At 39.4% G+C, this 26234-nt stretch overlaps 1 protein-coding gene across 31 annotated transcripts in view; it reads right to left on the bottom strand.

Moving 5' to 3' along the window:
* The window catches only part of BPTF (bromodomain PHD finger transcription factor), a 157516-nt gene that overhangs the window by 109414 nt on the left and 21868 nt on the right, over nucleotides 1-26234 (bottom strand). For all 31 annotated transcript variants that reach the window (XM_063656485.1, XM_063656483.1, XM_063656488.1 and 28 more), the window contains exons 2-3: nucleotides 18925-19747; nucleotides 7028-7251 (exon numbers count right to left, since the gene is read on the bottom strand). In XM_063656485.1, coding sequence (XP_063512555.1) covers nucleotides 7028-7251; nucleotides 18925-19747 — 1047 coding nt within the window. The remainder of the gene's footprint in view (nucleotides 1-7027; nucleotides 7252-18924; nucleotides 19748-26234) is intronic.

Here is a 26234-nt window from a genome sequence, read left to right as displayed (position 1 = left end):
ACTTTTTCCGAGTCCAGTGTCCTTTTGACACATATCCATCCATCCATCCATCCGTCCATCCATCCAGCATTTTCTTACTTTCCACTATTACAAGATGCTCCGGGCTCACCTTGTATTTTCCCTGCCCCAGCCCTACAATCCACCATCTCTCCAAGGAGCTTTTGTTCTTTTTTGAAGAACAAATTGGAGAATGATGTTAGAAGTCACAATCTAAGTGGCTGGTGTGTTTGTTACTATTGGGGTGTCGCTATTCTAGAGTCTCTCAGCCAACAGAGCTAAAAAATGTAGTCATAAATATACACATCTATATTATTTCTGTATTTATTTGTGTGGGTACATATGTATATGAGTGAATGCCTACGTGTCTGTATAGGGTTCATTTACCATTGCCCACTTGCTTATCTGTAACTTCTCTGACAGTGAGAAATCTGACTCACATTATCTATAATATATCTAGTTATTTGTTCATGCCTAGTACACACAGTAGAATAGTTTCGGAATTGCTAAACTGTTTCCTCATAAAAATAAATTTATCAACTAGAGTACACTACTTGTGAATAAGAAGAAACACGGTTTTTCTTTTTCTTTTTTTTTGAGACGGAGTTTGCTCTTGTCACCCAGGCAGGAGTGCAATGGCGCAATCCTGGCTCACTGCAACCTCCGCCTCCCAGGTTCAAGCGATTCTCCTGCCCCAGCCTCCCAAGCAGCTGGGATTACAGGCGCCTGCCACCACATCCAGCTAATTTTTGTATTTTTAGTGGAGACGGGGTTTCACCATGTTGGCCCGGCTGGTCTTGAACTCCTGACCTCAGGTGATCCGCCCACCTCAGCCTCGCAAAGTGTTGGCATTACAGGCGTGAGCCACTGCACCGGGCCAGAAGAAACACTTAATACCATGTATATCCACAGTACTCCTCTTGGATTTTTGGGTTTGTGTTTCCTTTTTTATAAATGTATTTTTTACTTTTTTAGAGACAGAGTCTCACTCTTGCTCAGGAGTACACTGGTGTGATCATAGCTCACTGTAACCTTGAACTCCTAGACTCAAGTGATCCTCCCACCTCAGCCTCCCGAGTAGATGGAACTATAGGTATGTGTCACCACGCCTGGCTAATTTTCTAATCTTTTTTAAAATAGAGATGGAGTCTCAATATGTTGCCCAGGCTGGTCTTGAACTCCCCTGTGCCTTGGCCTACCAAAGCACTGGGATTACAGGTGTGAGCAGTGCCCAGCCCTTAATTACTATATTTTAAAGAACATTTTATTTGGAAAAAGAAAATGTAGTTACCGATTATCTGTTTTTCTTAGAGGCACAGATTTCCTTTTTCTTTCTTTTTTTTTTTGAGACAGAATCTCACTCTGTTGCCCAGGCTGGAGTGCAGTGGCGTTATCTCGACTCACTGCAAACTCTGCCTCCTGGGTTCAAGCGATTCTCCCACCTCAGCCTCCCAAGTAGCTGAGACTATAGGCGCGTACCACCACATCTGGCTAATATTTTTATTTTTAGTAAAGATAGGGTTTCACTATGTTGGCCATGCTGGTCTCAAACTCCCGACCCCAAGTGATCCACCCGTCTCAAAGTGCTAGGATTACAGGTGTAAGCCACCACGCCCGGCCATTTTCAAACATAACTACATCCTATAGCTTTTCTTAACCAAATCATTGTACTTCCTCCCTACTTTCCCAGTGCCATTTAATGAAAATAAAACCAAAAAAATAGTTTTAATTGCCTACTAAGTTTAGACCATTTAAATTGGTAGAAAAGCACAGGTTGCATGACCATAGTTCTCTGACTTTCTATAAAGATTCTAATTTCAAATAGTCTGTATTGTTAAATACACATATACATACATACATTCATACTAGTTTTAGGTTCAAAAAACTATGGCAATCATAGCCATAAGAAAAATAGACCAAAAATAGGGCTGGGCGCAGTGGCTCACGCCTGTAATCCCAGCACTTCGGGAGGCCAAGGCAGGTGAATCCCTTGAGGCTAGAAGTTTGAGACCAGCCTGACCAACATGGTGAAACCCCGTCTCTACCTAAAATACAAAAATTAGCCGGGCGTGGTGGCACACGCCTGTAATCCCAGCTACCTGGGAGGCTGAGACATGATAATTGCTTGAACCTAGGAGACAGGTTGCAGTGAGCCGAGATCATGCCACTGCACTCCAGCCTGGGTGACAGAGCGAGACTGTCTCAAAAAAACAAAAACAAAACAAACAACAACAAAAAAAAAAAAAAGAAAAAGAGACCCAAAATGTTCAGCAGAGAGAAAAACACTAAAGGATGAAAGAAAATTACGTTGTATCTGATCTATACTAAATATGCATATTCTATCAACAAGTATATTCTATACTTTGCATGAACATTTCAAAACTAAACAAAGAATTAACCTACCGGGTTTTAGAAGCCATCTCTACTTAGAAAAAATTCTTCTAAAAATAAACTTCCCTCAAATAAGCAAAATAAAGCATTTCATAATTACCATACAAGCATAGGATAAAGCAAATATAGTAAGCTGTATATTTAGTTACAAATATAAAGTACAGATCTATACAATGAATATATGAGTATTTACTGTATAATTCTTTTTTTTTCTTTTTTTTTTTTTTGGAGACAAAGTCTCACTCTGTTGCTCAGGCTGGAGGGCAGTGGCACGATCTCGGCTCACTGCAACCTCCACCTCTGGGTTCAAGCGATTCTCCTGCCTCAGCTTCCTGAGTAGCTAGGATTGCAGGCGTGCGCCACCAAGCCCAGCTAATTTTTGTATTTCTAGTAAAGACGAGGTTTTGCCATGTTGATCAGGCTGGTAACTGTATAATTCTTTCAACTTTTGTGTATATTTGAAATTTTTTGTAAAATATTGAGGAAAAATGGAGAAGAAAAATTTAACTATCAAAAATAGAATTAAACTCTCCTAAAGTAGACACGTGTGTGTGTACATAAAAACCAGAGAGTTATACATTAGAAATGAAGTATTTTCTTTGAGAGGTTAACATCAAGTCAAAGTCATCAGGACAGGCCACAATTCTGAAATTCCTGTTATGCTGTAAATTATTCTTGGCTCTTATCAGAACCCCAGTAGTTTCCATTGTTTTCATCTCATAAAACCCCAAGTTAAAGAACATGATTAAATATTATTTTGGGTATTTACCTGGACTGGGTGGTCCTAAACTGACTATCACAGCCAAGATTTTAGTTACCAGAGAGAACAAATAAAGGTTAACAGTGGTGGATTGGTGTTTTAATCGGGAATCTTCTATTTGAATGTTCAATTCATTACCAATACACTCCTTAAAAAGTTGCTGAGAGGATTAAAGAATTGTAAAACACCTAGTTGAGCACCTGGCCCACAGGAGGCACCCAAAAATGTCAGTGTCCCCTTCTCTTCCCCAACAATTTTCAATTCTTGTGAATCCCTCCTCCTACAGTACCAGGTTGATGTTGTACCTTAGCCAACAAAAAAAAAAAAAAAGGAAAGAAAGAAAAAAATATTTATGTCATTTTTGGGGTCCAGATCTCACCATCAAATCCAAGGTACAACTCACCTTATTTCCATGTACTCCATGTAGTACTAAGAGGATAACTGCAGGTTGCAAGGGAATCTCACAGCACACAAATTTTAGTCATCTAACTTTCTAAGAGCATATTGTGGCCTAAAGCTGAATGTTCTCTTTGTTGTTCCCCATTACTACAAAAGGTTTAACTAATTTTTTTTTTTTTTTTTTTTTTGAGACGGAGTCTCGCTCTGTCGCCCAGGCTGGAGTGCAGTGGCTCACTCGGCTCACTGCAAGCTCTGCCTCCCGGGTTCACGCCATTCTCCTAACTCAGGCTGCTGAGTAGCTGGGACTACAGGTGCCTGCCACCATGCCCGGCTAATTTTTTTTTTTTTTTTTTTTTTTTTGTATTTTTAGTAGAGACGGGGTTTCACCATGTTAGCCAGGATGGTCTCGATCTCCTGACCTCGTGATCCGCCTGCCTCGGCCTCCCAAAGTGCTGGGATTACAGGCGTGAGCCACTGCGCCCTGCCGGTTTAACTAATTTTTAAAAGTACATTACATGCTGAATCATACTGAACTATAACATGCTCATTGTAGGAAATGCAAAAAATATGAAAAGGAAACCAGCTACAATTCTACTATGCTAATTGGTTATTTTTTAATGATAAAACCTGATCCAGTTGGTTATTTAGAGGAAGAAGAATTTAAGCATCTCACAGTTTTTGCATGGTACACTTAACTCTCCAATACATAGTGTTCTATCACATAATTCATAACGAAATTTATCAATTCCCCTATATTAACATTTTTAGGTTTTTACATTCCCCCAAATCACACCACTTAACACTTGATTGCCCATTCCTGTTTTGACTTTGTTCTTTATTTAATTATGATTATACTGTATACATAATTTAATACGCAGAAAAATTTTTTGTTTTTTCTATTTTTATTTTTTATTCTGGAAAATATTTTAATTCAATGTACTTTATAAAATCCTATCTCGCATTGCCTTTTAGAGGACTGAAGATGGTTCTCTGTTGTACTAAAACACAGGAGAGCAAAAAGGGATTTGTCTATTTTAATGCCATGATTCATAAAAGGAAATTAAGGGGGGAAGTAAGCTGGCTGAAATTAATAAAATTTCCTATGATTTGATCTATATGGAGGGGAGAGTAAGATGGAGATTGTGTTACTGCAATTACTTATCCTCCAAAGACTTCTGAACACTAAAACTTTTCTAATAAAAAAATTACACATTTTTCTAAACAGATCTAATAGAGAAATACTTCCAACCACCAGATATGAATAAATATAATTCATGGTAACTAAGAATGCTTTTTCTGAAGACAAAGTATATTTGTGCCCAACAGTATTTATATGTGAGAGCCTATCATTCTCCAAAAATATGCATGAATTCACAGGAATATTGATGTAGAATATGTGAGAACAAGCTTGGATACAGCTATCTGGGTATCTTTATTAAATATAAACATTCTATTTTCAAGCAAATGGAGAATGGGGAAAATAGGATTATATGTATGGCAGATAATGTATGCAGAAGAGCAGAACTCAGAACCAGGCACTTAAAAGTGTACTTGCAGAATCTTACCTAATAATTTTATCTAAGTTAAAACTTAAAAGGCACTACAGTCGGCCCTCTGTGGCCAAAGGTTCTGCATCCTTGGATTCAACCAACCTCAAATTGAAAATACAGTATCTCAGGATGCAGAACCCTTGGATATGGAATGCCAACTTTTCATATCAGCAGGTTCCACAGGGCTGACTGCAGGACTTGGGCATCCATGGATTTTGCTATCTGCAGAGGGCTCTGGAAGCAATCCCTGAGAATACTGAGGGATGGCTATATTAGAAAACACAGGTGGTATTTATTAAACATGCACAGAATACATCTGGCAGGACAAAAAAACATATAGCAATAATGATTGCCTCCAGAGAAAGGAAGGTCAGATTGGAGATTTTGGAGGAGAGAGATTCATTTTTTCACAGCACACCCTTTATACTATTTAAACTTTTGAAATATATATGTATTTATAACTTAAAAAAATAAAGAGTTGAGTAACAAAATAAATAAGGTGACATTGAATTATAACCTAATAAATATCCAATTATAACCCAGTAAGTATAAAATATCCATGAATGTATACTCATAGAAATAAATGCCTGAAAAAATAAAGAAATCTCCTGTGCAGAAAAATTCCAAATAATTTATGTAGATATTGCCCCTTCAAGAAGGTAGAACATAACTCCTCACCCGCTAATGTGGCTGTTTATAGTGACTTGCTTCCAGAAAGTACAGTATTGGGGGTTTGAGGGGATGCCGGAGGATGTGGAGAAACCTGACAAACACTGCCTCACCCAGGGACCAAGGTTAACATCATCAGTGATAAGTCACGAGGACAGCATGCACTCTTGATAAGAAGATGAAAATTGCACTTCACTTCTGTGGTCTTCCTCCCCAAAATGCATAAACCTAGGCTAACCATGAGAAAAACCCAGAACGAGGGCTTTCTACAAAATACCTAACCACTACTCCTTCCAACCGTCAAGGCCATCAAAAACAAGGAAAGTCTGAGAAACCGACAAACCAGAGGAAAACATGATGACTAAATACCATGTGGTACAGGATCATGAGGCAGAAAAAGGACATCAGGTAAAAACTAAGGAAATTTGAATAAAGTATGGACTTGAGTTAGTAACAGTGTATCAATACTGGTCCATTAGTTGTAACAAATATCTCATACTAATCTAAGACATTAATAACAGGGGCAACCAAGTGCAGGATATATGGAAACCCTCTACTATCTTTGCAACTTTTGTATGAATCTAAAAATACTCTAAAATTTAAAGTTTTATTTTTTTAAAAAAGGCAAAAAGTTCAAAAAGAATATTATTTCTTAAAAACTGGAATGCCAAAAAAAGTTTAATAAGATACTTGAATTAAAGAAACAAACTAACATTTTGGGGAATATCAGTAATGACCCAAGCAGAAATAAAACACCAAAATGTATAGCATCCCTAATTTACAGTGGAATGAACAAGGTTCTCTTGGGAAAATGAAATATGGAGAACTAAAGTAAAATATACACACAGTCATGCACTGCACAATGTTTCGGTCCACTAGGAACCACATACATGATGGTGGTCCCATAAGATTATACGTATTACCTTTTTAAATGTTTAGATATGGTTAGATACAAAAATACCTGCCATTGTGCTACAACTGCTTATGGGATTCAGTACAGTCACATGATGTACAGGTTTGCAGCCTAGCAGCAACAGGCTATGCTGTATAAACTAGGTGTATGGTTTGTGTAAGTGTACTCTATGATGTTCATACAATGAGGACATTGCCAAATGACACATTTTTCAGAATGTATCCCCATCATTAAGCAATGCATGACTGTACTTGAAAATTTTAATCTGTTTTCAAATTTTGCAGTGATTTCATACCAACGGTTTAGCTCAGACTTAACAAAAATAAAATGAGAAAATGCCCCTCTCACCATTAGCTGCCGCCAGAAAGGATTTGTTACTGCCCCGAGCCTTATTGGTCAGGTCTTCAGTTATGTCCATGTGTCGGTGGATTTCTTCACGCATTTCTTCTAGAATTTTGCAGAGTTCTGCTTCCCAATAATCTTTGTCTAGACAGTCAATTAATTCTGCAAGTTGGACCTTTGTGCTGTAATACCAAATTTTCTTTTCATTTTCATTTTCTGTATCTTCTTCTCTGTTTAAAAATGGGGGGAAATACTTTATATATTAGACATAATGCCACTAATCTGACAGTTCATCTACCCAGTGAAAACTCAAAACAAAGCTTGTGCACTAAAACTCAATATAGGCACTCACAAGAAAACCCTGCAGGTCTCACTCAAACTTGATTTACTCTGAGAAATGATATCTAAAAAACATGACACAAAGAAAAATGACCTCAAAATTCAGAACCGTGTGAGAGTACTTTGTGGAAGCCAGTTTCAGCTACATCTCAACCAACTTTAAGATCATCGATGTAACAATATGATGAGAAGAATGTATTTAGAATTATTTTAGAATAAAATACATTTATTTTAGAGACAGAGTCTCACTCTGTCGCCCGGGCTAGATAGAGTGCAGTGGCACCATCGTGGCTCACTGTGTACTCAGACTCCTAGGCTCAAGCAATTCTCCTGCCTCAGCCTCCCAAGTAGTTAGGACTACAGACATGTGCCACGATACCCAGCTAACTCTATAATATAGTTTAGAAATATTTCTAACAAAATGGTGTAAATGCTTTGCTAAGTTCTGGTTTTTGAAGGAGTTATCTCAAATAATATCTCATCCCTCTTCTTTACTTCTGGACAATCGAAGCCCAAACTGGAGAGAAGAGGAGCTTCCTCTCCTGCCTAAAACTCTCCTAAGGTTCCATTCACTTTTAATGGAGTTAAAGACTTCAACAGAGATGGTCACTAACTTAAAACAAACAGGCAAATTAATGTCTAGAACTAGACACAGATGAACACATACAATGGTATTTCTGTCCCCACTCAAAAGGAATTCAAGAGTATGTGTGAGGCACTCGATGAAAGTGAGCCTGATTTTCCTGTTTACTCAAAGGGAAACTGAGGGAACTGAAAGAACTGGGCTTTAGGAGAGATCTGGCTTTAAATACACTCATTTGCTTATAAGATATGTGGACATGGACAAGACACAACCTCTCTGAGTCTCTAAGCCATTCTATTTACCTCACTTGTAAAATGAAGATATAATAAAACCTGCCTGAAGGCCACTATAAGACTTAAAGGTATAATGATAAGGCATCTAACACAGTGCCTGGGCACATCAGTGATCAATAAATGTTAAATATTATTATTAAGGTAATAAATGAATAAAAATTTAGCAGCATTCCAGGAATAAGTCATTCAGTAATTCTGAAGAAAGAAGGCCTATATTAAATCATAGATAAATAAAAGGATATGGGTGGTGTACCCTTAATCTGAAAATCTGAAATCCAAAATGCTCCAAGATCCAAAAGTTTTTGAGTGCCAACATGCCATTCAAAGGAAATGCTCATTGGAGCGTTTCAAATTTTCAGATTAGGAATGATCAACTGGCCGGGCACAGTGACTCACACCTGTAATCCCAGCACTTTGGGAGGCTGAGGTGGGCAGATCACAAGGTCAGGAGATCGAGACCATCCCGGTTAACACAGTGAAACCCGGTCTCCACTAAAAATACAAAAAAAATTAGCCGGGCGTGGTGGCAGGCGCCTGTAGTCCTAGCTACTCGGGAGGCTGAGGCAGGAGAATGGTGTGAACCCGGGAGGCGGAGCCTACAGTGAGCCGAGTTCACGCCACTTCACTCTAGCCTGGGCGACAGAGCAAGACTCTGTCTCAAAAACAAACAAAAAAATAAATAAATAAGGAATGATCAACTGGTAAGTATAATGCAAATATTCCAAAGCCCATAATACTTCTGATCCAAAGCATTTTAGATAAGGGATACTCAACCTATACAGTATTCACTGACTTAACATTTTTCTTCTTGAAGCCACAGAAAGATAAATTCATTAAAGCATAAAGTAGCAAAACAGTGAATACCTGCTAATCCATTCAAAGAAAAGTTGGGGGTTTTTTTGGTCTGTTTTGTTTTGTTTAACTTTTTTCTTTTCCTTTTTTTTTTTTTTTTTTTGTGACGGAGTCTTACTCTGTTGCCCAGGCTGGAGTGCAGTGGCGCAATCTTGGCTCACCACAACCTCTACCTCCTGGGTTCAAGCGATTCTCCTGCCTCAGCCTCCTAAGTAGCTGGGACTACAGGTGCACGCCACCATGCCCAGCTAATTTTTGTATTTTTAGTAGAGACGGGGTTTCACTATGTTGGCCAGGCTGGTCTCGAACTCCTGACCTCACGATCCACCTGCTTCGCCCTCCCAAAGTGCTGGGATTAGAAGCGTGAGCCACTGTGGCCAGTCTTTTTTTTTTTTTTTTTTTTGAGACAGTCTCACTCTGTCATCCAGGCTAGAGTGCAGTGGCACAATCTTGGCTCACTGCAACCTCTGCCTCCTGGGTTCAAGCACTTCTCATGCCTCAGCCTCTGAAGAAGCTGGGATTTACAGGCACACACCACGACGCCCAGCTAATTTTTGTATTTTTAGTAGAGACAGGGTTTTGCCATGTTGGCCAGGCTAGTCTTGAACGTCTGGCCTCAAGCAATCCGCCCGCCTCGGTCTCCCAAAGTGCTGGGATTACAGGCATGAGCCACCACACCGGGATGAAAAGTTGTTTTTTTATACTTAGTTACTTGGCCTATATACAGTTTATATAATCAAAATTATTTGTCCTCATTGTAAAAGTGACAACAGCTTTCCGCATAAACATACATTATGTATGTATATTTGGTTTTGGAGTTATAATGTGGTTCTGTAGAAGCTCTGGTTCTTACAAGGCCTACCATGTTCCTCAGGCTCACCCAAATTGGCCAGGCTTCCTTGAAGTTACCACTCGGCACACATTCTCAAGGACTCATAGGGTGGCAAAGAGAAGACAGACTGGCAAGAAAAGGTTTGCTAAAAATATAGTTAAGAGCAAACATACATATTACATGTCTACATTTTAAAGCTTCTTTGACTTTTACCTAGGCTAGCTAAGTAGAAGGTTAATTACTCACAGTAAGTTTCAACTTTCGTTTCTAAACAAACCCACAGAAATGAAGAGTAAAGAACACTAGTGAAATGAGTTGAATAATGTCCCCAAAGTTCATGTCCACCTGCAACCTCAGGACGCGATCTTATTTGGAAATAGGGTCTTGGCAGATGTAATTAGTTAAGGATCTTGAGATAAAAGTCATCCTGGATTTAGGGTGGCCCCTAAGTCAACTGACTGGTATCCTTAGAAAAGGAGAGGACCCAAGGTGACACATAGAAAACAAGGTAATGGGCTGGGCGTGGTGGCTCACACCTGTAATCCCAGAACTTTGAGAGGCCAAGGCGGGCAGATCACAAGGTCAGGAGATGGAGACAATCCTGGCTAACACGGTGAAACCCCGTCTCTACTAAAAATACAAAAAATTGGCCGGGAATGGTGGCATGCGCCTGTAGTCCCAGCTACTTGGGAGGCTGAGGCAGGAGAATCGGTTGAACCTGGGAGGTGGAGGTTGCAGTGAGCCAAGATCGTGCCACTGTACTCCAGCCTGGGCGACAGAGACTCTGTGTCTCAAAAAAAAGAAAAGAATGTAGAATAGAGGCAGAAACTGGAGTGATATGTCTGTTTGTAAACCAAGAAATGCTAAGGACTGCCAGAAGCTACGAGACAGGCATGGAACAGATTCTCTTTGAAAGTTTCCAGAAAAACCAACCCTGCTGACTCATGATTTCAGACTTCTGGCCTCCAGGACTGTGAGACAATAAATTCATATTTTTTCAAGCCACCCCATTTGTGGTACTTTGTTATGGTGGCCCTAGGAAACTCCCAACTTTTGGTACGGGAAGTAGGGTGCTGCTGCTAACATACTCAAAAATGTGAAAGTGGTTTTGGAATTGGGTAATGGGAAGAGGCTGGAAGAACTGTTAGGTGCTTGATAGAAAACACCTAGGCTGCCTTGAAAAGATGGTGACAGGGAGATTGGAATTATGCTGCCAGCAAGCCAAGGACACTTGGGGTGCTAGAAGCTAGAAAAGGCCAAAAAAAAAAAGCAAGGATTTTTTCCTAGAGCCTGCAGAGGGAGCATGGCCCTGCTGACACCTTTGAGTTTAGACTTCTATTCTCCAAAACTGTTAAATAATCGATTTCTACTGTTTTAAACTACCCCGTTTTATATTACTTTTTTTTTTGTACAGTACTTTGTTATAGCAGCTGCAGGAAACTGATACAACTAGCAATTCAGCAATTAAAGACAAAAGCTAGGTCCTAAGCTCTTGGTCAAGCAGCCCAAGTAGTGCTTAGGAGCACACATTCTGGAGCCAGAATGCCTGGGTTCAAATCCCAATCCCACCACTCAGCAGTTGTGTGATCTTGGATAAATTACTTAAAACTCTCTATGCCTGTCTCTCCATCTCAAAAACAGGGTAATGGTACGTATCCTGGAAGATGCTGTTGCTAGAATTAAATTAATTAAAATATATGAAGTGTTTATAGTAATACCAACACTTCATGGGTATAATATACATAGTTGTCATCATTTTCCTCCCTTATGAAGTGTATAATATTTACCTTAAAACAAGTAACTAGGCCAGGCGCAATGGCTCACGCCTGTAATCCCAGCACTTTCGGAGGCCGAGGCAGGTGGATCACCTGAAGTTGGGAGTCCAAGATCAGCGTGGACAACATGGTGAAACCCCATCTCTACTAAAAATACAAAAATTAGCCGGGTGTGGTGGCAGGCACTTGTAATCCCAGCTACTTGGGAGGCTGAGGCAGAAGAATCACTTGAACCTGGGAGGCGGAGATCGCAGTGAACCAAGGTTGTGCCACTGCACTCCAGCCTGGGCGACACAGTGAGACTTGTATCAAAAAGCCAAACAAAACAAAAAAACTATTGGTAGGATGGGTGTTTTAAAAAGTAGTATTTCACGATGCAAGAGAAAAAGGGGTTCAGAGAAAGAAAGGGGTGCAGGCAAAGAAATCCCTAGGAAGTAGCATAAATAGGCTGAGACCTCAAGAACGAGCCAGTTAGCCAAGAGGTTTTTAGGTGCTTTGGTTTGCTTTTTATTTATGTTGTCTTAAGTGTTAGAAAGCAAGATAATTAAATGTACAAAGTTACGGATCTGTGCTAAAGAGTCAAGTTTTGGTTAAGGGCAAATGGAAGTAATTGTAATTAAAAGGTTTTTCCACTTAGGGAAAAGGAGACTTGATCAAACTTGCTATTTTAAAAATCATCCAGCTATGGCTGGGCATGGTGGCTCACATCTGTAATCCCAGCACGTTTGGAGGCCGAGGTGGGCTGATCACCTAAGGTCAGGAGTTCATTATCAGCCTGGCCAACATGGTGAAACCCTGTCTCTACTAAAAATACAAAATTAGCCAGGTGTAGTGGCAGGCGCCTGTAATCCTACCTACTCGGGAGGCTAAGGTACAAGAATCGCTTGAATCCAAGAGGCAGGGGGTTGCAGTGAGCTGAGATTGGGCCACTGCACTCCAGCCTGAGTGAGACTCCATCTCAAAAAAAAAAAAAAGAAAATCTTGGAAGGTTGGGGTAGGGGGTTACATATAGACCACTTTAGGGGTGACTGACTAGTCTAATGAAGATGACACTGGTTTGTATCATGGAGGGACAGTGGGAATGGAGAGAAACTGATTCAATATTTATTTTAAAGGCATAACAAACAATAAAGGAAAAAGTTTATTCCCATATTTCTAGCTTGAGCAGCTGGTGGGACAGTAATCCCATTTACTAAGATGAGAACACTGGATGAAGAGTAGGTAATGGGTGGAAATGATGAGTTCGGTTTTAAACACATTTGAGGTGCCTGCTTTGCGGACACGTCCAGGAGTCTGCTGGACATACAGAACTGAACGTGGACAGAAGGAATTCAGGAACAGGAAGTCAGTAAGTTAATATGTGGTTTGTACCTAGAATGGGGAGTAGAAAGCTGTATAGATTTAAAAGCATAGTTTAGTTCATTCGGAAAACGAATACAGATTTTTAAAATGCTGTTTAAAGGCATGTGGTGGTCCACGCCTGTTGTAATCCTAGCGCTTTGGGAGGCCAAGGCTGGAGGATCGCTTGAGCCCAGGAGTTCGAGACCAGCCTGGCAACATAGTGAGACTCTGTCTCTGCAAAAAAATAAAATATAATGCTGTGTTCACGTAATTTTATTTAGAATGGAGAGTGACAGAAAAACATGCTAATCTAATCTGGTAATTTCTATTTTAGTAGATCCTAATTCAGAGCAAAGGATTGACAGGATAAAAGCAATAGTTAAGAAAGATTGGCCCACTTACATAATGAATGAAAACTGGCCTCTAAGTTATATGCTGAATATGTCTTGGCTTCTCAGATGGACTATAAATTCATGTATAAGAACCTTTTTTTATTATAAGCTTCACTAATCTATACAAATAACATATTTTTAAGCACTTATTAAATAAAAGCAATAACGGAAAACTTAATTTCTATAAATTGGTAACATTACAATTAAAACCTCTGCATACTATAAACTGCGTGAAAATTCTACATGGTTTTAAAACTATCACGAGGAGTCCACATATAATCTACCACAAAAGTACAGTTAAACTGAAATTATTTTAATCTCATTTTCATAAAAGATGTAAAATCTTTCAGATTTGTCAAAATTGTTGACACATATCACTATGTTTAAAGTTTCCTACTTGATTTTACATAAAAAAATACTCAAGATATCACAACATGGAAAAAGATAATACTATTTGCCTGAAATCATCTTTAAAATCTGTGCACTTTATTATGCATCAAAAAAAGGCAATTTGAATGACAACTATAGCTTTTAAAGCAAATAAACTTAAATGAACAGTTTTATTGACAAACATAAGTATTTTACTGTTCCACTAAGAAAAATAAAATATTTTATTTCCTCGACAATGTATCAAAAATTCACCCACACGTATTTAAAACGTCATCTGAGTCACGTGATTTCAAAGGTTTGCATTTATGTAACTATCAAATAGTATACATTTTGCTTCCCTGAATGCTGTTTCATAGACTGATACTGATATATCAGGAAACAGAACTTTTCTGAAACTGCCACTTAGTTTAGATTTTCTAAAAACGCCTTTATTTCAAATCTTTAAAGATTTCATAAATACTCACTGCAGATACAACAGAAACCATTACAGTATCTTTCTCCCCAAGTTATAAGCATTGGTTTTAACAGCTAAAACAATGCAAGTTGCAGATTTCTCAACATGGTTTGAAAACTAGACTACAGTATAAAATAAGGTATTGAAAATACTCTTACAAAACACATTCTGAAAAAAATTTCAGGTTCTACCTCCTAAGAGCCACAGGGTCTTGGGCAAATCAAGGGCAAATTATTTAACCTCTCTGAGATTTAGTCTCTTCATCTATAAGATGCAGACAAAAATAGTGCCTGCAAGGCAGGGCATGGTGGCTCAGGCCTGTAACCCTACGATTTTGGGAGGCTGAAGTGGAAGGATTGCCTGAACCCAGGAGTTTGAGACCAGCCTGGCCAACACAGTGAGACCTCTTCAAAATAAAAAATAAAAAAATTAGCTGGGCATGGTGGCACATGCCTGTAGTCCCAGCTCCTAGGGAGGCTGAGGTGGGAGGATGGCCTGAGCCTGGGAGATTGAGGCTGCAGTGAGCCATGATCATACCACTGCACTCTAGCCTGGGCGACAGTGAGACCCTGTCTCCAAAAGTAATTAATTAATTAAAAATAAAATAAAAATTAAAAAATATAGTACCTGCATTATTGGGCTGTTGGGAGGATTAATTTTAAAATACATAAAATGCTTAGGACACTGTGAGGCACACATGGAAGTGCTCAATAAATGTTGCTCTTGGCTGTTACTACTTATCACAACTACTACTTTTTACAGGTCTCTGAAACTAAGACCTATACCACTGATTACTGTGTAGTGAGCCTTAAGATGTCAAGGTTTTTCTGTATGCGGACAAGACACTTTTGGTCTCCATCTGGCCAAAAAGGGCAGCACAGGGAAAGAAAGAGGCAGTTGAGAGTGAATATCCAAAGGGTGTGGACAAGCAGCACAGGAAGGAAGGCATAGGAACGGGAGAACTGGAGCATGGACTAAATTTCACTTACTTCCTAATTTGTTCCCAGCCATCCTGATGACTATGAGCTCCTTTCAAGAGGGCACTTGAGATTGCATGAACGTGACCTGCTAACTGCTGAATGTCTATACAGAGTACAAGCACTGGGCTCCCTGACAGGCAGCATGACTGAATTTCCACTTACAATGACAACACATTAGTAAACTTTTTTTTTTTTTTTTTTTTTTAATTTTTGGAGACAGAGTCTCACTCCATCACCCAGGCTGGAGTACAGTGGCGCCATCTCGGCTCATTGCAACCTCCGCCTCCTAGGTTCAAGTAATTCCTGTGCCACAGCTTCCCGAGAGCAATAAACTTTAAACTTTAAACTTTAAAAATGTGGTTACAGTTATTTCACCATTTGGAATGACCTTGCTGACAAAGGTTTCCGTGTTACCACCTCAACAGCAAAATGTCAAAACAAAGACAAAAACAAAAAACGGCACAATGAATACCATGACCAGATGTTTGGGAGGTAAGGGAGCAAGAAAAGAAAAAAGTTACACATATTTTACACATATTTCTTAAAATATCTGATCCAAACCAAAAGACACAGAATATACATTTAAAACCTTATGGATTGTTTCTCACAGCAGTTTCTGGGTTAAGGTGACAGACTTCATTTTGTTCCCTCCTGAAACCTTCTTAAAACCATGCTAAAGAAATATTGTTAGGCTAGACGCAGTGGCTCACGCCTGTAATCCCAGCACTTTGAGAGGCCGAGGAGGGCAGATGGCTCGAGCTCACAAGTTCGAGACCAGCCTGAGTAACATGGTGAAACCCTATCTCTACAAAAAATGCAAAAATTACCCGGGCATGGTGGCACACACCTGTAGTCCCAGCTACTTGGTGGGCTGAAGCAGGAGGACTGCTTGAGCCCAGGAAGTCAAGGCTGCAGTTAGCCGAGATAGTGCCACTGCACTCCAGAGCCTGGATGACAAAGGGAGATCTTGTCTTCAAAAAAAAAAAAAAAATTTGCTGGCCAGGCACGGTGGCTCACACCTGTAATCCCAGCACTTTGGGAGGCCGACGCAGGCAGATCACAAGGTCAGGAGATCAAGACCATCCTGGCTAACACAGTGAAACCCTGTCTCTACTAAAAATACAAAAAATTAATCAGGCACGGTGGCGGGCACCTGTAGTCCCAGCTACTTGGAGGCTGAGGCAGAAGAATGGTGTGAACCCGGGAGGTGGAGCTTGCAGTGAGCCGAGATCGCGCCATTGAACTCCAGCCCGGGCAACAGAGCAAGACTCTGTCTCAAAAAAAAAAAAAAAAAAAAAAATTGTTAAAGACAAACTCATAAGGATAAAGTAGGGGAGACATGATAACAAAAAAAACAATCTGAAAGTAGATGAACAAGTGATTACTGCTTCAGCAGACCCAAGAAAGCCTGATCTCAAACTAAAAAGAAAGGTAAGGTTGAGAACACAATCCTCAAAAAGCAATGATAACGAGAAAGGGTGTCTCTAGAATAGGGAACTGGCTGGAGCAGATTCCTAAACCATCTCTCTCCCCTTCAAGCTGCCAAAGGTCTAGTCTCTAGAGGAGGTAAACTGAGGCTCCCTGGACTGGGAGAAACCACGCTCAATTGTGAACAAAGGTACTGTACAGAAAACTGAGGATTTAAGTGACAATACACATAGTAAATACTGTGTGCACAATAAATGAAGCTTTCTTCCACCACTCAGCCACCAGAATATCACCAGCAAGACCTTCATGTTTCAACCAGGACACAGGAAAAGGCCCTTCCATGCCATCACTCCTCTAGAGCTTAGTCTCGAGGACAGACCTCAAGATACTGACAAGAGGGATTTCCCCCAATAAAAGAGACAATGAAAATCATCCAATGGTTAAGTCAAAATTGATAAGGCCCACCCACTTGCTCAGAGCTTCCAACTGGCTACATAGTACCACAATGTTAATGAGGAGCAGAAAATTAAGAATTAATAAACATCTGAATATGAAATAGAAAAAACAAAACAAAGAATAGGAAGAAGCAACTTAGAAGAAACAGACCATGCACAGAGGAGAGAAAAAAACCTGTCATTAATAGCCTCAGAAAGGTAAGAGAAAATACTATATCCAAGACACAGAAACAGGATTTTACTATTTCTTTTAAAGGAAGATTCTAAAAACAAAAGAGCTCTTAGATAATAAAAATATGGTAGCAGAAAGGAAAAACTGGATAGTAGGGCTGGACGACCAAGATAAGGAAATCTTAAAAAACTGAACACATACACATACCCCAAAGAGAAAAAGAGACAAAGAGGAAAACTGGAGAGAAATGATAAGAAAGTCAGAAGACCAAAATAGGAAGTCCAACATTCAATAAAATCATAGCTCAAGTTAAATACAAGAGGGAAAAGAGGAAGTTGTCAAGAGAAGTTCTCAGAATCAAAGAACACAATTGCCAGATTGAAAATGCCCACCAAAAATACCTCGTGGATGAAAGCAGCCCACACAAGGGCGTATCACTGTAAAACTGCAGAACACCATAGACAGTGAAGATTCTATAAGCTTCCAGCCACAAAGAATCAAGAATCAGTGTGGATTCAGACTTCTCGACAGCACACTGATAAAGTTTCTACTCTCCTTTCCATGCCCTGCTCTGACATTCATTTCATCCTACCAGATTTTTTCATTTGACCTAATTCTAAGAACTGGAAGAGGACTTTGAAGACTTCAGAAGCTGAAGACACAAAGTAGCCCATTCCTCTGACCATATATCTACAGGATGTCAGATACTCAGTCCACACTATAACCCTGCCTGATGCCCTGACTGAGGTAAACCCTGAGACTATCTCCTGACCTCGCCCACAGTCTTCCCAGAAGAGCTTCTCGAAAACCCTTGGGAACAATGAGGCCAGACTATGACCCCGAGTCTGTTGGGATCATCTTCTCCTGGGGGATTCCAACCAATAATGGCAGACCTCACCTTTCCTTAGACAACATTTTCTTGCTGTTCCATTTTACATAGATATGGTAAAACCAAAAAAGAGAAGTAAAACAACCCTAACACCAAAGTTAAGGGTGGATAAGCTGAGTTAGGCTATAGGGGAACATAACCAAAAACAGGCCCACAGTGGCATTCCACCTAGAAACTTTTTTTTTTTTTTGAGACAGAATTTGTCTCTGTCACCCAGGCTGGAATGCAGTGGTGTGATCTCAGCTCACTGCAGCCCCCGCCTCCCAGGTTCAAGCAATTCTCCTGTCTCAGCCTCCTGAGTAGCTGGGATTACAGGTGTGCGCCACCACACTTGCCTAAGTTTTATATTTTCAGTAGAGGTGGGGTTTCACCATATTGGCCAGGCTGGTCTCAAACTCCCGACCTCAGGTGATCCACCCACCTTGGCCTCCCAAAGTGCTGGGATTACAGGTGGGAGCTGCTGTGCCCAGTCCCAACTAGAAACATTCTATTTCCTATCCTAGGCATCAAAAACAATGGAATTTTGCTTCTTTCATATATGTTTCCTTTACCTTCTTAAAAGCTATTTTAATGCACATATTCCTTCAATTAAGAAATTATTTAACTGTTCTTACTATTAAGTTACAAAGGTTTATACCACATCAACAGCATAGCTCTGCTACATCAATCATGAAGGAAGCTGGTTTAATTTTAAATGCATACAAAAAATTAAGACCAGATTCACTTACATTATGAGTCTTCGGTTCAAGAACCAGTATTTCCTCCGACTTCTATCATATCCAATAGGTTCATGTCGAATATACGGTTTATTTTTTTGGATTTCAGCAACACAGTCAGTCACACCAGGCACCTTGTGTGCTACACAGACTTCACACTGCCACTCGTCCTCTGGTACCTCCTCAAGAGGTGGCTTCACACATTCCAAATGGTATACTGCTGAACATGTCTCACAGCAAAGCAAATCCCCAAGTTTGTGACAAACCCTACAATGGTCATCATACTGTATCACCCCTTCAGACATCAATTCCTCTCGAGCAATATTTGTTGTAAGAAACTGATCAACTAAAAACTGTAGAACTTTGATCTTGTTCTCTACTGGTCCATATGGGTAGTCCTCTGCCTCTTGGTAAGGAAGAACGTGATGGTATTCCTTATCACTCTCACAGTACACCCGCAGCACCTCTGGCCACGTCATCCCATCTATGAAATACAGTGTGGAATTAACGCTATCTTTCAGATCAGCAGGTCCAAAGGTAGTATTGGAAGTGTCTTCTTCACGCAGAACTGCTTTCAAAAGCACAACGTGCATCTCTGCCATGAGTGTGCACTGCTCTTGGCTCACCAGAGCTGCACAAAAGTCCTCAAAGCGAAAAGGAGATAATCTCAAAACAGTGCCAAAGTTCCGCAGTACCTCGTAAATGGCAATGACATTCATTATATGCTCATTAGGCACCATTAAATCCTCAGAGGACTTGGGAAATTCAAGGGGCGGGATGTCTTTTTCTTCCAATATCGGAGAACGAGGCCGATGTACTCTTGGTTTTCGCCTACCTGTAAATAAAGATATGACATCATTACAAATCAATACATTACATCATTTCTACAAATTTCCTATTTGAACATATACCCCCTTAAAATATATAAGTACATTTCTTTTATAATTGTCAAGTTAAAATAATACAAAGCAGCAATGATTCAGCTCTAATTTTTAAGTCTATAGAAAATCTAAATGCAAAGTTTTCCCATTAGATTATAAACCAGAAGTAAAAAAATTATAAACTATAATCAGTTCTCAATTACCTAGAGAGATTAACAGGCTCACAGGCAATCATGATTAAAAAATAACAGTGTCAGAACAAGTATCTCTAAGGAAATAATAATAATAATAATAATAATAATGATAATGATAATAATAAATAACTGCATTTGTGAATGATTTGACAAGAATATAAATGAGAAAAAACATTTACACATAAGATACACAGCACAAAGTAGGGGCAACAGATCTCACACTGTCAGCTGCAATACAGAAATGCCTGTCAACAACCAGACAGGAAATTCCCAGTGTAGACCTCTTTTTCTGTCAGAAGTACCTCCTAAGCGGAGTTCCACAGTGAAGCATGGGCTCAAGGTGAAGACAGAAAAGAAGTGCAGAGGAGGAAAGAAGAGAAGAATTCCAATGCTGGGAGAAAAGAAAAGTGGCTTACCTAGGAAACAGACAACAGACTACATTTCTTAACAGTCAGTTAAACAACTTTTTAGATACCTGTTCCCCAATTATGAGATGTGATGTCCAGATATACATATGTAAGTATATAAATGAATCAATATAAATAATCGAGAGTTTTGTTTTTTAACAAACGTATCTATCTCATTTAATCACCTATAGCCGTCACCTAGGTTAGAGTGCAGTGGCGTGACCTCGGCTCACTGCAACCTCCACCTCGCAAGTTCAAGTGAGTCTCCTGCCTCAGCCTCCTGAGTAGCTGGGACTACGGGCAGGCGCCACCACCCCTGGCTAATTTTTCTATTTTTTAGTAGAGATGGGGTTTCACCATATTGGCTAGGCTGGTCTCGAACTCCTGACCTCAGGTGGTCCACCCACCTCGGCCTGCCAAAGTGCTAGGATTACAGGCGTAAGCCACCGCACCCGGCCCATTCTGATCTATTTTTGGGAGAGTATAAATTGGTTGGATTTTTAGAAGGCAATTTGGCAAACATCTATCTGAATGTATATCCCTTTGACCCTGTAATTCCACCTCCTGGAATTTAACCTATACTCACACATTCATTTAAGTACAAAATATTTAATTCAATATAGTTTACAAAAGCTGAAATTTATGTGGGTTTTCTTTTTAATCTAAATATACATAAATAGTCAAATGAATTATGATGCATCTACAGAATGGAATCAAATTCAGTAGTGGTAAAATTCCTATGTGTTAAAATGAAACAATCTTTAAGATACAGTGTTAAGCAGAAGGAATGAACAGCTACAGAACAATGAATAGAATGTCATTTGAATAAATAAACTAAAAATAAAAAGAGGAGGGCAAGGGGATAGTGATAAAGTATATATATATCTAAGAGGTCATATAAGAATCCTTTTATAGTAGTTGCTTCTGGGGAGAGTTGGACAGGAAAAGAAGACTAATTTCTTTTTACTTTTTTATACTTTAAAAAATAATTCATGCATGTATTTTCATTATAAAATTTTAAAAGAAAAAATTGGACAGGTATCTATAAAAACATAAAAATATTAATACTCAAATCAATAAAATGATGCTGCCACTAATGACTACTCATAGTCTTGTATAAATACAAAGTCATTATACTAAATTCAAAGATTCAAGTTTATAGAATTGAACATAGACTACAGTATTTAAAGAGAGAACACATTAAATTAAACCCCTCAACTGTCAATCATTAGTATTAGCAAGTCAAGTCATTTCACTTCTTCACACAAGTGTATTTAGAATATGCCACTGAGCATTACACTCATTATCATTTTCAACACTAATCTGGTATCTCTCTACCAGGTGAATTATATTAATTTTCCTGCATTAAAAAAAAAAAGGACCCCAATCTCACTAGTTAGCAAGGAAAGGCAAAGTAAAACCACAATGAGATAACTGTTCTCATACTCCTCAATGGAAAAAAATTTAACAGTTTAACCAAACTAACTATTGGGAAGGATGCAAAACAATGGTAACACCAGTCTACCACCAGTGGGACTGTAAACTGGTATCACAACTTCAGAGAGAAATTCAGGATTGTCAAGTTTAAGGTTCTGCATATAACTGAACAGCCTGCACACCTGTTTGCCCACAACCAAAGTAAGAAATATATTTTACATCTTATCCAGTACACATACCCCTGAAAACAAAAGCTCTATAAAACACTATTCTCACTACATGCCTTATACTAGTATCTTCTCTCCTACCAACATTGTCTATTCTATTCTCTACTTTTAAAACATGCCGCTTGCAGCTCACAATTAGAAAAACACTTCTCTAGAGACACTATCCTTATGCATATACATGTGGAGGAGAAGTTAAATATTAAATCTGAACTCAATTGAACGTGCACACAAACAATGGTCACCAAGTCTTGGAAAAGGTTGTGTGAGCCCCTTGAGGCGTTCATCCAGCACTGTCTCAGAGAAATCTCTATTTCAATCTATTCCTATATGATGGTTATCAAAAAAAAAAAAAAAAGCAGAAAATCGCAAAAACAAGTTGACCTTTTTGTGTTCCTTGAGCCCAGTCACGAAGGCCCCTCGTGACTGGACCTCATGCCAAACAACTCATTACAAAAAGAGCTAGGGTCCCAGACACTACCGAAGCTTCATGAGACCTCTCCTTGCATGTGCACAGATAAGTGGTCGACTCTGGAGCCCAGGCTGTTGCTTCCCAGTCTGGTGATGAATCCTCCATAGTCTGGCGAGTGTAAATATATATATACCTCTTTTCCCTTCTCCCCTTTCCATTACAATTTGCTTATTGTATCAATTTGCTTATTATATCATTTGCTTATTATATCTGCATTGCCATTTACGTGGGATAAAGCTTGTTTACCCTTAAAGGTATTGCGTGTGTGTCTTTTCTTCTCCCCTAGCATGTTTCCCACACAGAACAATGCAGAGCATTTAATATTGTTTATAAAAGCAAAGAAACAATCAACCAAGCTGAAAACAACCAAAATGTCCATCAACAGGAAAACAGTCAAATTGTGGGCTTATTCATTGGATAGAATTCTATAGATCAATTTTGAGTAATTTAAGGCTATGCATATCAACATGGATCAATCTTAAAAACAAAAACACAGGGCTGGGTACAGTGGCTCACGCCCGTAATCCCAGCACTTTGGGAGGCCGAGGTGGGCAGATCACGAGGTCAGGAGTTCTGGACTAGCCTGGCCAATATGGTGAAACCCCGTCTCTAAGAAAAATACAAAAATTAGCTGGGCGTGGTGGCACACACCTGTACTGCCAGCTACTTGGGAGGCTGAGGCAGAAGAATCGCTTGAACCCAGGAGACGGAGTGGTTGCAGTGAGCCGATATCATGCTACTGCCAGCCTAGGCAACAGAGCGAGACTCTGTCTCAAAAAACAAACAAACAAACAAAAACACCATGAAGCAAAAGAAAAGTTTTAAAGTGTAAAACCATGGAAATACAGTTTATATACTACTTACGGATGAATACATATATGAACTAGTAGTTAATATCACCACTAGAATATAATCTCCTTAAGGGCAGGGATTTTTTAAGTTTGCCAATGTTAAGTAGTGGCTAGCATATAATAGGCTATTAAATAAAGATTTATTACAAGAATTAGTAGTTTTGAAAGTACTAGCACATGCACTTACACACGAAAATGATATTCTTGCATTATCTGACATTAGAAATGTGTTTTGATTTCTATGTAAGTACAGGACTACAGTGAGAAGCCTTAAAACAGTGGTTCTCAAACTTCAGAGTGCATATGTCACTGATTCAATAGGTCTAGAATAGAGTCTGAGAACCTGCATTTCTTTTTTTTCTGAGATGGAGTCTTGCTCTGTTGCCCAGGCTGGATTGCAGTGGCACGATCTCAGCTCACTGCAACGTCTGTCACCCAGGTTCAAGTGATTCTCCTGCCTCAGCCTCCCGAGTAACTGGGATTACAGGTGCCCACCACCACGCCTGGCTAATTTTCTTTGTATTTTTAGTACAGAAGGGGTTTCCCCATGTTGGCCAGGCTGGTCTCAAACCCCTCACCTCAAGTGATCCACCCGCCTTAGCCTCCCAAAGTTGTGGGATTACAGGTGTGAGCCATCACGCCCGGCCGAGAACTTGCATTTCTAACAATTCCCAGGTTGTGCTGTTCTGGCAAACCATACTCTGAGAAACACCTCCCTATAACCTGATAGGTTATTTCCCCTAAGATCCAGATGAGTAAAAATTAATACACATTAGATGAAATTCCAGAAGTTACCTTCAAACCTTGTTATTCATTGAATGTCATGAAAATATTAGAAAAACAAACAAAAAATAAAAAACAAAAAACTTGCTACTCAACAAGTGACTGGCATTATCATGTCTGAGAGAAATTCAGAATCTCAGGCCCAAGCCCAGACCTACTAAATTAGGATCTGCAGTTTCTCACAATCTTCAGGTGATTTATATGGTCACTGAAGTTTGAAAAGCTGCCCTGAAACAGAGGTGCAGGAAAAATCATCTGGTAAATTGTTAAAAGTAATCTCAAATGCAACCCAAATTCACAGAACCCCAGGTGAAGCTCAGTAATCTGTATTTTTATCCTTCTCCCCAAATAATTCTGATGTGCAGGCCAGTTTGGAAACCACTGCTTTAAAGAAAATGGATACTCCCCTTACCAAGCAGAAAGGGTTTTGGAAACTCATGCAAGGGAAGCAAAAAGATGCCTCAGGAGGCACAATTACAACAGGATTGATGCAAAGGGAAGCTGAAGCTTAACCAAAGACATTAATATATGCCCACAAATGAAAATGCTAAGGAAGTCAAGTGGTCTGCATGAATTCTGAAGAAAAATGGAGAATCAAAGAACAAAATTTGTCAATGAATTTCCAGCACAGTCTAGGTTAAGGGAGTGAATTCCCTGACTGAATGGCAAACTCTGGACCACCTGATCGGTTATTACCTCAATGGAGGAATTATGTTACAATGTATAGGTATTCTAATTAGAATGACCTGGCAGTTATTGAGGCAAAATTTTCCGCTCCTTTGTATTCTGTAACACAAGAGGGATCTACATGGATGTTCTCTTCTCTGAACTGTTCGGATGAACTGGTCAACAGCACTCATCATGCCTTGGTTTTTAAATATGCATTGTAGTCATTATCTGTTATTTAATTAATTTCTCATATTTTTAATTTTTAAAAAAAGTTTGCCTATATATTTTAGACAGAAATTGCCTTACTTCGCTGAAATTCTGAGAAATCCTAAACAATTTTCAAGGCCGGGCTCAAATGTCACCTCTACTACCCTTTGCTGTGCCTCCAGGCGCTGTGCTTCTGACACTTTGTACGGTCCTCCATGACAGCGTGAGCACAATTATATTACAGGCAATTACTCATGCCCCCTGGCTCATTTGTTGACTCCTTTAGAGGACAGATCATGTTTTAGTTATTGTAGCAACTAAAAAAATATTTGTTCAACCAATGACACCCATAAACAAAACTACCTGCCGAGGGCAGAGATGCAGGGGTAAAGTCATGCCAAGATTAAATCCCAGAAACCACTGTCGATTTTTTAGAGTTGACCCCTACATTTATTGAATTAAAAAAAAAAAAAAAGAATTTACAGTGTTTTCAGACTTCTAGACCTCAAAAGACAACTCTATATAATGTGTGTTTCTAGAAGAAAAAAATGTAACATTGTCCCCTTATTTCTAATTGGTATCTGAGAGAAAGTGGCCTCACTCGGTATTGGTATAGAGAAGGGGGAAGTTCATTTCCAGCCGAAGTTAATACTCCAGAACTAATAAAATCTAATTATTTAATCTACTGTTACATATATATAAACCATGACTGGCACATCAAGAAGAAATAATCTGTGATGCATTGAAATATTTTAAAAATTATAAAACTTATTTGTCAAATGTAACAAGGACTCACCTTTTCATGTGGAATAGTGTCCCAATCTAGTATTAACATTATTACTGAACAAGGTTATGCACTTCGAGTACATTCCATTTGCCCCCAATCCCTATCTTCTGTGTCAGTAATAATATAAAAATCAGCAGCTAGCTTTTATAGAGTGCTTTCTTTTTTTTTTTTTTTTTTTTTTGAGATGGAGTCTCGCTCTGTCGCCCAGGCTGGAGTGCAGTGGCGCAATCTAGGCTCACTGCAAGCTCTGCCTCCCGGGTTCAAGCCGTTCTCCTGCCTCACTCCCAAGCAACTGGGATTACAGGCGCCCACCAGCACACCCGGCCATTTTTTTTTTTTTTTTTTTTTAGACGGAGTCTCGCTCTGTCACCCATGCTGGAGTGCAGTGGCACAACCTCTGCTCACTGCAA

The sequence above is a fragment of the Pongo pygmaeus genome, chromosome 19, assembly GCF_028885625.2.
Source record: "Pongo pygmaeus isolate AG05252 chromosome 19, NHGRI_mPonPyg2-v2.0_pri, whole genome shotgun sequence".
In the NCBI taxonomy this organism is placed as follows: Eukaryota; Metazoa; Chordata; class Mammalia; order Primates; family Hominidae; genus Pongo; species Pongo pygmaeus.
Note: the sequence above shows the minus strand (reverse complement) of the source record. Positions and strands in the feature narration are given on the sequence as shown.